The following is a 12263-nucleotide window of genomic DNA, read 5'->3' as shown; positions in this document are numbered from 1 at the left end:
GGCAAAGAGAAGACAACAGTCCACCCTCCTGTGGCCTTACCACCTCCAGTAGATGCCATAAGGGTGAAGTGACAATCAAGGGTAGAGGCTGTGGCATTCCAGTTCCCGGCTGCTGGGACTGGCTATAGAGATCAAAAATGTGACGTCATTTCCGGAGTAAAACCGCAAAGGATTGTAGGTACAAGTGGCTACTGCGCACAAGAAAACGGTCACACAGAGATAAACAGAGACGCAAAGAATGGCAAGAAGCTGTTGTATTATTAACTGCCATAGCCGGTCGCATGACAGCCGCTGGAAGCCGACGGGTAAAGCGATCGGTTTTTATCGGATTCCTTCGTGGAAGAAAAATTGTTCAAGTCATGTTTCCGAGGTCACGAAGAGGCGACGGAGGGCCTGGATTGTGGGGCAAGTCCCGAAACACACGGTGGTACAAGAAATCCCTTTCACTGGAAAGAACAGTGACTGTCGCTGCCCCTCTCTCTTCTAGTACTGCGGAGCGAAGAGACAGACAGGACGGCCGGGGACGTCGCTGGGTTTTCTTTGCCCCGTTCTGATTTTAGTGGGGCGACCATGGTTCAGGAGGTTGGGAAGCTCATCTTGTAACCGGAAGGTTGCCGGTTTGATCCCCAGCTCTGTCTGTCTTGGTCCTTGTGCAAGACACTTCACCTACTGCCTACTGGTGTTGACCAGGGCAGCTGTGGCTACAACTGTAGCTGCCTCCACCAGTGTGTGAATGTGAGAGTGAATGAATAGTGGAATTGTAAAGCGCTTTGAGGGTCTTGAAAAGCTCTATATAAATGCAATCCATTATTATTATTGCTGTGGCTGATGCCACTGGACTTTTAGTGTTGTTTTTATGTTTTTACTGTGTGTTCTCCCTGGCCAGAGGTGTTTTTAACTGTTTTAAATCTTTTATGTGAAATAAATTATATTTTGGTAATCAAGTTTTATATTGTTCTATTGCCTTGGCTACTCCACTGCTCTGTCTGTTTTTTTGAAGGGTTGCCCTTTACTTAGAATAAAACCTGGTGTCCACCTACGTATCGGGCTACTCGGCACATGTCAGTGTCCTGTACCCATCCGCCGGTAAACTGGAGCTGGGCTTGTTGCAGGAATCTGAAGTTACCAAACCCTTCATGAGTGTATGCACTCACACTTAGGACCATATAATTATAAATATGAGCGCGATGAAAGCTGGGCAGCACGCTAACGTCTTTAGTCCGCTCTGTGTGCTTGTATGGGTCTAACCCTTTCAACCCTTTGATTTTTTTTCCTCGTACCTTTTTTATTTATTTATTTTTTAATTTTTAATTTTTTGGCCTTTTGTCTGTCTTGTCTGCCGTGCTCTCCTTCGTTTTGTACATAACTGTTTTTGGAGCAAATAAAATGCAAGTAGGGATTAAAACAGCAGAATTAATGATTACCCCTTGCTGGAAGTGCTAGCGCTTGATGCAGTGTTTTAATTTTGCTGCCACTCGTACCTGCAATGCAACTCGTGAAAGTCACGTGGTCTGTCGATCTCTGAATGTCACCTCTTTGGTTGGGAAGGAGCCTGAACTGATGTGTGAGGCTAAAGAGACACTCTGGGATCTGATCCAGTCTCGAGTTGTCCTTGGTTAGAGGCTGTGGGCAGGGGTGGGTATTCTTGTACCCCTCTGGCTGGCTACCTGTATGTTGGGATTTTTCCAGTGAATATTTGGTATATTGGGACTCTATTGTTTCCATTGACCTTTGTGTCAGGGAACAAGTCCTGACTTATCGTTTGTAGTTATGCACTGAAAAACAGTTCCCAGTACCCATTCTGCTTCAGCCGTTTCTGCTGGTACTGACTTGGTTTTTAGGGTTTTCCATTAGGTCGTAGTACCTGGTACCAGGTAATTTTTTTTTTTTTAGTCTCTATTCGGCTGGTGTACTAAGCGATCGAAGTTCATTCAATGTACTCCATTGTTGTGTTGTGTGAGTCACATACTAATGATGTCATGGGGCTTTCCACTGTTTTGCTGTAATGACCTCACACACATTAGTTGGTACTCGATTGTAATGGAAAACGATTACAGCCGAGTAGAGTCTAGCCGTGTTGAGCCAAGTGCATGCTAGTGGAGAGGGGCGTTTAGAGCCACTGGGTGCAGTGCTGGCGGGTAACCATTTCTCAGCGCTAATGTCCTGCTGAGAGACTTCGACCCTCATGTGGCCAACGACGGTGAGACCTAAGGGGGCATGACTGGAAGAAATGGCCTGCCTGATCTGCGCCTGAATGGTGTCTGGTGTGGACATGTCATTAGCACACAAGTCCAATAACAGAATACCATATTTGAACATAAGGGTGTTCATAAGTGCACGCAGCACTGGGACACCCTAGGTCACGGGTTGATTTTGTAATTTGTGCACTAAATGTGGATGGAGTGCTACTGAGCTCAGGACGTAATCCGGCAGTGGAAGGGCTACTTCAAGGATCTCGTCAGGCCCACTAACAAGCCTTTTGTAGATGAAACTGAGTCCAGGGATGAGGGGGAATGATCCGTCCAGTACCGGTGGCCCTGGGATATATCGGATCATGTTGGTGAGGAGCATCAGCTTTTCATTTTTGTTGTGGAATGCTGGACCAGCTCATTGTCCCCTTGAGGACATTTGAAATGACTTGGGAGTTTGTCCTTAATTCTTAAGGACATGACTTTAAGGTCAGGTTTATCGGCTGTTGATACTTGTCCAGTATCTTCAGATTTTTATTTTTTTTTGTCAGGCCACACTGTGCACCCTGGAGAAATCTGCCAAAAACTTACAGATGTTAAAGCTGTGAGAATTCCTGCTCTAAACGTCTTGGTGCATGCTCAGTCCATAAACACAGAAGAGCCATCAGGCCAGGACTCTGCAGTCTATTCACACCTACAGGCCAGTGGACACTCTTTCAATGATGAGGATGTAACATCCTGGACAGGTAGGAACGCTGGTTTGAGCGCCGAGTCAAGGAGGCCATTTACGTGAAAAGGGAAAGACCATCTCTGAATCGAGGAGGGGGCCTAAGGGTCCATCTGTCACCATCTTACAATGCTGTGATTGTAGCCATTCCCCAACTCTCTGTGAATGGGACTCATGGCCATTGATCAGTGGTTGTTGATCAATGGTTGTTGATCAATGGTCATCACGGTTTGCATATTGATGATCAATAAACTGAGATCCCAGCCCATTGTTCCTTCAGTGGGCTGTGAGGTCAGTGTCCTGTTTATAAGGTGAGACTGAAGAAGTCACATGATGATGATGATGATGATGAAACGTTTCTCCCACTGAAAACATCTGGATGAGCAGAATCAGCTGTTTGGGATACTGCTCAAAGCCATTTCAAACCTTCCACTGAAAGTCTGGCTCCTGACTGTTGAACTGTGTAAATGCTGAACTCAGCAGCTACAGCACTAACAAAGTCAGAAACCTTTCTAAAGCTTTGCTGGTATATTTGAAATATTTAAAGGTAGTGTAAAATATTAGGTATCTTAATTAATAAAAGTGGTGTGAGAAAAGCCACGATGCTGTTCCCAACCATCTCTAACATCTTCTGTTCCTCTGTGTGCTCTGTTCAGGCCATGGAGCTACTGGTCGAGAAGGCCATCAGTAGCGCGTCTGCCCCTCTGAGCCCTGGTGATGCACTGAGACGTGTCTTTGAATGCATCTCCTCTGGGATTTTACTCCCAGGTAAGGTGGTTTGGCTTTCTTTTGCATTGTTAGTTTTGTACTTGAAGAAAATTGATTCCATTTCTGTTCTTAAATCAAAACTAAATGGCAGAACGGTGGGCCAGTTCTGCTTCTGTTCTTGGCTTTTGTTGAGTTATTAAAGTTTTGTATTCTCCAGATTTTATTTCTTTTCAATTTTTTCTTTTTGTTTTGGGGTTATCTTCATTTCCCCTCAGTTAAATTATATTTTTCATTAGTTGCAGTCATGTTAAATGTTCTAATATAGGTGGTATTTGTCAGGGAAACATGTAAGAAATGTCTAATAGTAGCAAAATGTCTTTCAGCTAACTTCACAGTGAGTTTTCTGGGTTTAAGCTGTTGTCAGGCGGCTCTTTCACAGGAGGAACTGAAACCATTGTTCTGATCAAAGCTACAATTTCCCAATTTAAATAAGGCTATTTCACCACTCCCACTGACGGTCATTGTGTGACTGTGGTGAATGCATTCATTATGAATCAAACTTCCTTCCCTTTGTTCTGATCTGGGATCTGATTGCTTCAGTCAGGGAAGCTGAAGGGCTTCAGTAAAATATCACCAACAAAAATCAACCCCTGTAGCTCTTCAGTGTCCACAGGTCAGAGGTGCTGAGAATGTGAAATACTGAGGGAGCACGGAATTGTGAACATTTTCAGGACTGATTTTATAACCATGCAGAAGTATTGGGTGTGTTTCTGTACCCACGTCCTTTATTGCTCCTAATTCAGCTAGGTTTCTTTTAGCCGTTAACATTTGTTTACCTCGTGTGCTCTCCCGACACTTGGATCGCGTTTCAGTGCAGGCAAATTCAAAATACATGCTCCAAAGGAACACTTTTAAGAGCACACCAGATGCAGATGTCTGGGCATGAAGCTGTGTGCACCCATGGCTGTAGATCAGGAGGCCGATCCAAATAGCCTTGGGGGAGATAGCAAGCCCCAGTTTTTCTGTGATGCATCCTTTGGAGCCGGGGTGTGAATGTTAGAAAACAATTAGCATAGGAAAATGCCCGGATGAATGGAGCAAGTTATTTGTGGTGAGTTTTTGCAGCAAGTGAAATCGTTCACTGGCAATCAGGATAAGATGGTCCGAGTTTGTAGAGTAGATTTGCTTCTGTTTGCTAATGTTTATAGGACCACCTTGTGTCTTCCTTTTATATTTTATTTTCCCTTGCTGTAAGAGCTCTAAGAGCAGTAAAGGCTGCACTTGGTGTAAACGCATCTAATGCTTTATGCAAGAAGATATAAAGAACCAGATCTGTGACAATCAAAGGGTTTGATGGGTGGTTTTATATTCACATTAGAAATCGTAACGTATACTCAAACCTCCAACATCTGGCCTATTGGCTGGTTGGTGTGTTGATCAGTAGGATTTGAATACCTCCTAATGAAGTGTGTTTTTCCCACTAGGTGGACCAGGACTGGTAGATCCCTGTGAAAAGAAGCCCGTGGATACCCTGGCGACTTTGGGAGAGCAGCAGAGAGAGGACATTACCTCAAGTGCCCAAGTAAAAAAATCGATATCTCTGTAAACATGCAGACACGTTTAGCATTTGAAAATATTTAAGATGAGTTGCTTTTGTTTGATTTTTAAGATTGTGGTTACATGATCATAAAGCATTTCTCCTTCAAAGATCTGAGCAAACCACCTGTTAGATTCAGCACCTGGCAATCTGATTGTTGTTTGACATCATTAGCATTAGAGATAAGATCAGATGACCTTTATTAGTCCCACAGGTGGGAAATTTCTTTCGTTATGTAGCAGAAATTAGAAAACACTGGAATGGAATAAAATAAAAATAAGATACTATATACAGTAGAATAAAATAGAATACAAATGCTATATACAACTGAGTAAAAGAATACAAAAGTACAACTTTGTCAGAAAAAGAGTATTACACTCAGTGTTATTGCACATGTGTGGATGTGTTTGATCAGTTGAGGTCTTTGTTGTGGAGTCTGACAGCAGTGGGGAGGAAAGACTTGTGAAATCTCTCCGTCCCACACCGTGGGTGCCGCAGCCACTGAAGGAGCTGCTCAGTGCTGTCAGAGGCTCCTGCATGGGGTGGGAGATGTTGTCCAACAGGGATGACAGCTTAGCCACCGTTCTCCTGTCACTCACCACCTCCACTGGGTCCAGAGGGCAGAACAGAGCTGGCCCTGCGGATCAGCCTGTTCAGTCTCTTCCTGTCCCCAGCAGACCACACCGTAAAAGATGGCTGAGGCCACCACAGAGTCATAGAAGGTGTTCAGGAGTGGGCCCTCCACTCCAAAAGACCTGAGTATCTGCAGCAGGTACAGCCTGCTCTGCCCTTTCCTGTAGAGGGCGTCTGAATTATGAGTCCAGTCCAGTTTGTTGTTCAGATGAATACCAAGGTACCTGTAGCTGTCCACAGCCTCGATGTCCATACCTTGGATGTTCAGTGGTTGCAGTGGAGAATGCTTGTGCCTGCGGAAGTCTACCACCAGTTCCTTGGTTTTACTGGCGTTGATCTGGAGGTAGTTCAGCTGGCACCAGTCCACAAAGTCTTGGGTCAGACCTCTGTACTCCTTGTCGTCCCCATCAGTGATGAGGCCGACTATTGCAGAGTCATCAGAGAACTTCTGCAGGAAGCACTGGGTGGAATTGTGGGAGAAGTCTGCAGTGTAGATGGTGAAGAGGAACGGAGCCAGAACCGTTCCCTGTGGGGCCCCCGTACTGCAGACGACCCTGTCCGACACACAGCCCTGAGTCCTCACATACTGTGTTCGGTCGGTGAGGTAGTCCAAAATCCAGGTAGTGAGGTGATGGTCCAGGACCGTGGGAAGAATAGTGTTGAAGGCACTGGAGAAATCAAAGAACATGATTCTCACAGTGCTTCCAGCGGTCTCCAGGTGAGAGAGGGAACGATGTAGGAGGTGAATGACGGCATCGTCCGCTCCAATGCCAGGCTGGTAAACAATCTGAAGTGGGTCCAGTGATGAGCTCACCAGGTGCCAAAGCTGAGCTAGGACCAGCCAATCCAGGGTCTTCATCAGGTGGGATGTCAGAGCCACCGGCCTGTAGCTGTTGAGGTCCTTGGGGCGTGAAGTCTTTGGCACTGGTACAACACAGGAGGTTTTCCAGAGCTGTGGGACTCTCCCCAGCCTCAGGCTCAGGTTGAAGAGGTGCTCCATCACCCCACACAGTTGGTCCGCGCAGGACCTGACGACCTTCGAGCTGATGCCATCTGGACCCGCTGCCTTCTTGGCTTTAATCCTCCTCAGTTCCCTCCTAACCTGGGTGGTTGAGAGAGACAGGCTGGAGCCTTGTGTTGAGTGTGTATTGGATGCTGTTGTTGGGGGTGGGGGGGAGTGAGCAGGGTGAGTAGAGGACGTGTGAAGTGTCAGAGGTGGAGCAGCAGCAGTGGGGGTGGGTGAGTCTGCAGCCGATGTTGCAGACTGTCTCATGGCTGAATCAAATCTGTTGAAGAAATGATTCAGTTCATTTGCCCACCTCACATCCCCCCCAGGCAGAGAGTTCTGATGTTTGTGGCCCGAGATGGTTCTGAGGCCTCTCCAGACTTCACCAACGTTGTTTTGCTGAAGCTGGTTCTCCGTCTTCTAACTGTAGCTGTCCTTCCCATTCCTTATCAGTCCTCCATTAGATGAATACAAACCCAGTATATGCTCTATCCCTCGTCTGCACGCTGTCCTGTCCATCCTGCTCACTCCCAGGGAACATCTCTGACTCTCGTTGCTCCCACCACTCTCTCCCAATAACTCTGTCTTCTGACCTCCATCCTGCTGACAGCAGTGAACCCCATGATGATCCTGCTAGCGTACTCTGTACCCGTACTCCAGCGTGGATGTCACGTTAAATCCACCTGCAGCATTCCCGGCCTTGCTTCCCTTCCTCCTGGTGCCCCAGTGGAATTACTGGCTTTGCCCTTCTGTCAGGTTTTTGCCAAGTAGTTGATCAGGTCACACAAAGAGTAAATAACCCCCCAAACGTGCACATCCGAGACTGTTGAAAGCTTTGCTTCTGCTCTTTGACTCAAATGTTCTCCAACTTTGTGTGTTTAGTTTGCTCTTAGGCTGCTGGCGTTCCGTCAGATTCATAAAGTTTTGGGAATGGACCCTCTACCGCAGATGAACCCTCGCTTCAGCATCCGCAACAGCCGGAAGCGTCGCCGTGACAACAGCGATGGCACAGACAGCTTCGAGGGCGAAGGCAAAAAAGACAAGAAAGATTACGACAGTTTCTAAGCTTGCGTTATGAATTGAATCTACATACCAGCTGTACTAAAATGTCGTATGCTCGTCTCCTGTGTACTGGCTTCTTTGTTTTTAAGCTCCAGGTGTACCAGCCTAACTACAGCCTGACTTTGTATGACACACACGTGTATTGTTATTAGTTGTAGATTTCTTACCGTGAGGGCTGAGGACTCTGTGCTAGACGGACGTTTTTACCTGACGTGCTTCTTACAAGAATGAATACAGCAGAGCTTGTGTCACTGCTCCCCACCTGTGTGTTTAAAGTGGAGCCGGACTGAAGTGTAATGTGGGTCAGAAGGAAGCGTGAGGAGAAATATCAATGCCTTCATTCATCTGTACAGTTGCATTCAGAGCTGGTCTGTGTTTTTGTTGTTATTGTGAACCTTTTATTTGGCCAACAGATATGTCAAAGTTCCTGTATCCCTGTGCTTAATGCAAGTGCTGTTTGATGCTGTGGTCTTGTTACGTTTCAATGCTAATCTACACTTCAGATGAAGACCTATGGGATGCAGCAGACTATGAAGAATATTTCAGTGTTGAGATACCTTTGTTAGTAGTGACATTGTAAGCCCAGGTATGTAGTTTTGTCTATTCATTTGCATATATAATAAGTATTTGTGTAATCTATAGATGTAAAAAGACAAGTTTTGATTTGTGGAAAAAGTGGCTACGTTGACACTGCCGACTGTTCTGGCTTTTAAATTAGTTTTCTTGTGTAATGGGGATTGTATTGGCTTGCTTGCCTCATACCTTGGTTAGGTGCTAAATCAGTTCTGTCCTGAGGAAAAGGAATAAAGATTATTACTGACTGAGAGATGTCTGTCCTCCTCTGAATGTTCACTGTGCTCTGCTCGCACGTCCAGCACAGTAAATGCATTTCCACCTGTTTCTCCGGAGCACATTTTTCCTCATGATGCAAGTAAGTACCCTGCTGTCCCTACATTTACTCACTGACTGACCCGTTCAGCTGCTTGGTAAGGCAAGTATGTGGGCCAATCCCATGGCAGTAACTCGGGCATCGATCAGAATCTGAGGAACTTTATTGATCCCAGAGGGAAGTTTGCTGCTATAACAACTCAACAAGCACTTTCATAAAATGAGTGCAGAAACAGAGATGATGATAGAGAAATACTAACATAAATATAGAGTTACAAATGTAAAGGACTTGCGCAAATATGTTGTGTACAAAAGTGACTGCATGGAGGTGTGAGTAATTTATAGTCAGGATGATCTGAAGCTCAAACTGAGCATGAGAATAGAGCGAGGGGAACTGCAGTGTGCTGGTTAGTGCTGTTGTGTATGAGTGTAATTACAAACCACCTGTATGCAGGGTTAAGTGTTTTTCTATCTTTGACTTTTCTGAGTCACAAAGGGAAGGAGAATGAACACGCGTGTAACGAATGTTCTTAAAACGTGGTTATTTCATCGGGCCTTCAGCAAAGATGCAGAGGAAACGAGGTCAAACACCAAGTGGGGAGAAGCTGAGCGACAGATGAGACAAAGCTGTCATCTCCTACGTAGCAGGTTTGTCACAGAAATTCAGAAACGTTTTCTACAAGCAGGACATTGCAGTGCATCTCAGACCCAGCCACACACTCGAGCTGTAGGTTGGCTCGACCGTGGCACATCCAAACGTGCACCAGGACCCTCATCGCTGCCTGCAGCCTCAATTTTTATTTTAGGACCTCTTTGGCTACGTTCACACTGCAGGTCTTAATGCTCAATTCCGATTTTTTGATCAAATCCGATTTTTTTGTCGTCTCGTTCACACTACAAATAAAATGCGACAGCAAACGCGCTCTAGTGTGAACGCTCAAAGCGGCCCGCATGCGCAAAAGAAGATGTCACACACAACGCGCTCTGTTTAGACCAAGAACAAACAGTATTGTTTGACTGATGGCCGTTAATATAAAGACTTCGGACTTTACGTTTCCCAATTTTTGCTTTAAGTTATTTTGTTATTTACATAATAATGTAAATAACCTAATAATGATCCTTATTGCTGTTTAAGAGAGGAGCGGTGCTTCAAAGGATAGCTGCAGATTTCTGTCAGAATCTGCAGATTATACAGTACAAATAAAATGTTTACGTTGTCTTCCCAACAGTTTCACTGACATCTACACTGGATGGCTAGGAAGCGTTCGCGATGTCTTCTCGGGCGCTGATAATTGGCTTCAGTCTTGTGTCGGTGACGTAAAAGGCGGATTTAATGCGACTTGACCGTTCAAACAGCAGTCGCTTTCTAAAACATCGGATATGTATCGGATTCAGTACCACATACGAAAGTGACCCAGATCGGATTTGAAAATATCGGATTTGCGCCGTTCACACTGTCATAGCATGATCGGATATGGGTCGCATAGGGTCAAAAAAATCGGATTTGATGCGCTTTCGCCTGCAGTGTGAACGTAGCCTTAGTCTCCTGTTCCACACCTGTTTTTGGTTTTCACATGCAGCAGACTGCTTAACAGCCTGTTTCCCTCCTTTTTACTGAACACTTTAATAGCAGCTGTATCTCTGACCAAAGCTAAACGGGGAATGCTGACACATGCAGGATGTTACACAACCCTGTAACTTGTTCGTAGAACAAGGCTGCAGCTGGTAGGACCAGGCTGCATGAATGTGTTATATGCCATATTCTGTTTCTTTTTACCGAGCAGACTAGTCTATTTCCGCAGCCACAACTTTAACAAACTGGAGATTCATTTAAACATTTCCTGTGATTCTGTTCGTGTTGCCTCGAAATCAAAAATGTCGCTCTGCTGTTACTGCAGCATACTGCAACTTCTGCATGTGTGTACGTTGCACATTTTGGAGAAGCAAAGCATGAAATGGACACAGTGAACCAGTGTGTCTTTTAGCTTTTTTACAACCACTCTTTCAAGGTTTTTGTTTTTTTTTAATAAAGGAAGGTTGAAGATTGGCCTATAATTAGCTAAGACAGCTGGGTCAAGCAACAGGTTAACTACTGCCAGCTTGAAGGCCTGTGGTACACGGCTGTTTAATAGAGATTGGTGGAGTATGTTTACAGTTGAAGCATTATTTAACCTCACTTTGATGGGACATTTTTACTCTTATTTGTATATTTACATTCTTTTCTAAATAAATCAAGTCACCTTTGACCACGACTGCTTTACTTTACACTAAACTTTGACTAATAATCTATCACACTGTCAGTAGGAGAATATGAGTCATGAGACATTTTAATGCAAATTACGCAAACAAAACTAATGCATAAAAAAAATCTGCCTGGTGCTACTAAGAATTTATTTTCAAGGGAGGAAGATGTTATCAGAACCAGCAAATAGAAATCCACAATGTATCACCAACTGCTGCATCTGTAAGAGACAAAAACACAAAAAAAAAAACCAAACATAGAAAATACACAGATACATAAATCGAAATCTTGTCGTGTCAGTGAGGGTGAGAATGTCTTTGTCACAAATGTGCTTGATAACGAGGGTGGGAAGCTGCAGCGATGCCCTCCAGAAGCCTGGAACCAGAATATGAGAGAGCTCCTTGCCTCGTGGTAAATGGACTGGTTCTTATATCGCACTTTTCTACTTTATTTGAGCACTCAAAGCACTTTACACCACAGGGCTGAGGGTGATTATAGGAAAGGTGCTGGATCAGCCCAAAACCACATGGGAGGAACTTGTTAAAGATCTGTATGCAGCTGGGACCACAGTCACCAAAAACACCATCAATAACACACTACACTCGAGTGGATAGAAATCTGGCAGGGCCCACAAGGTCCCCCTGCTCAAGAAGACACATTAGCAATACTGCTGAGGGAGTTTCTATCAAAGGAAAGTTTGAAGCCTAATCTTGAAAGTAGAGATAGTGTCTGTCTCCTGAATCCAAACTGGAAGCTGGTTCCACAGAAGAGGGGCCTGAAAACTGAAGGCTCTGCCTCCCATTCTACTTTTAAATACTCTAGGAACAAGAAGTAGGCCTGCAGAGCGAGAGCGAAGTGCTCTAATAGGCTGATATGGTACTACAAGGTCATTAAGATAAGATGGGGCCTGATTATTTAAGACCTTGTATGTGAGGAGCAGGATTTTGAATTCTGGATTTAACAGGAAGCCAAAACAGGAGAAATCTGCTCTCTCTTTCTAGTCCCTGTCAGGACTCTTGCTGCAGCATTTTGGATCAGCTGAAGGCTTTTCAGGGAGTTTTTAGGACTTCCTGATAATAATGAATTACAGTCGTCCAGCCTGGAAGTAATAAATGCATGAACTAGTTTTTCAGCGTCACTCTGAGACAGGATATTTCTAACTTTAGAGATGTTTTCTTTTAGAGCTGATATTTTATTGTCTCACGTCGAGT

General features: G+C 44.8%; 1 protein-coding gene across 2 annotated transcripts in view; it reads left to right on the top strand.

The window, feature by feature from the left end:
* The window catches only part of zfr (zinc finger RNA binding protein), a 41403-nt gene extending 32655 nt beyond the window's left edge, over positions 1 to 8748 (top strand). Inside the window, exons 18-20 of one of the 2 annotated variants that reach the window (XM_085424255.1) lie at positions 3573 to 3684; positions 5109 to 5206; positions 7743 to 8748. In XM_085424255.1, the coding sequence (XP_085280381.1) occupies positions 3573 to 3684; positions 5109 to 5206; positions 7743 to 7925 (393 nt within the window). In that variant the 3' untranslated portion in view covers positions 7926 to 8748. Of the gene's footprint in view, positions 1 to 3572; positions 3685 to 5108; positions 5207 to 7742 lie in introns of those variants that run through there. The other variant, XR_014913885.1, reaches the window with a different exon arrangement.
* Positions 8749 to 12263: the final 3515 nt, after the last annotated feature.

The sequence above is a fragment of the Rhamphochromis longiceps genome, linkage group LG12 (assembly GCF_057381845.1).
Source record: "Rhamphochromis longiceps isolate RC_006_pf linkage group LG12, R_longiceps_female_GT1.1, whole genome shotgun sequence".
In the NCBI taxonomy this organism is placed as follows: domain Eukaryota; kingdom Metazoa; phylum Chordata; class Actinopteri; order Cichliformes; family Cichlidae; genus Rhamphochromis; species Rhamphochromis longiceps.
The sequence above is the reverse complement of the archived record's forward strand: the minus strand, read 5'-3'. Positions and strand labels throughout refer to the sequence as shown.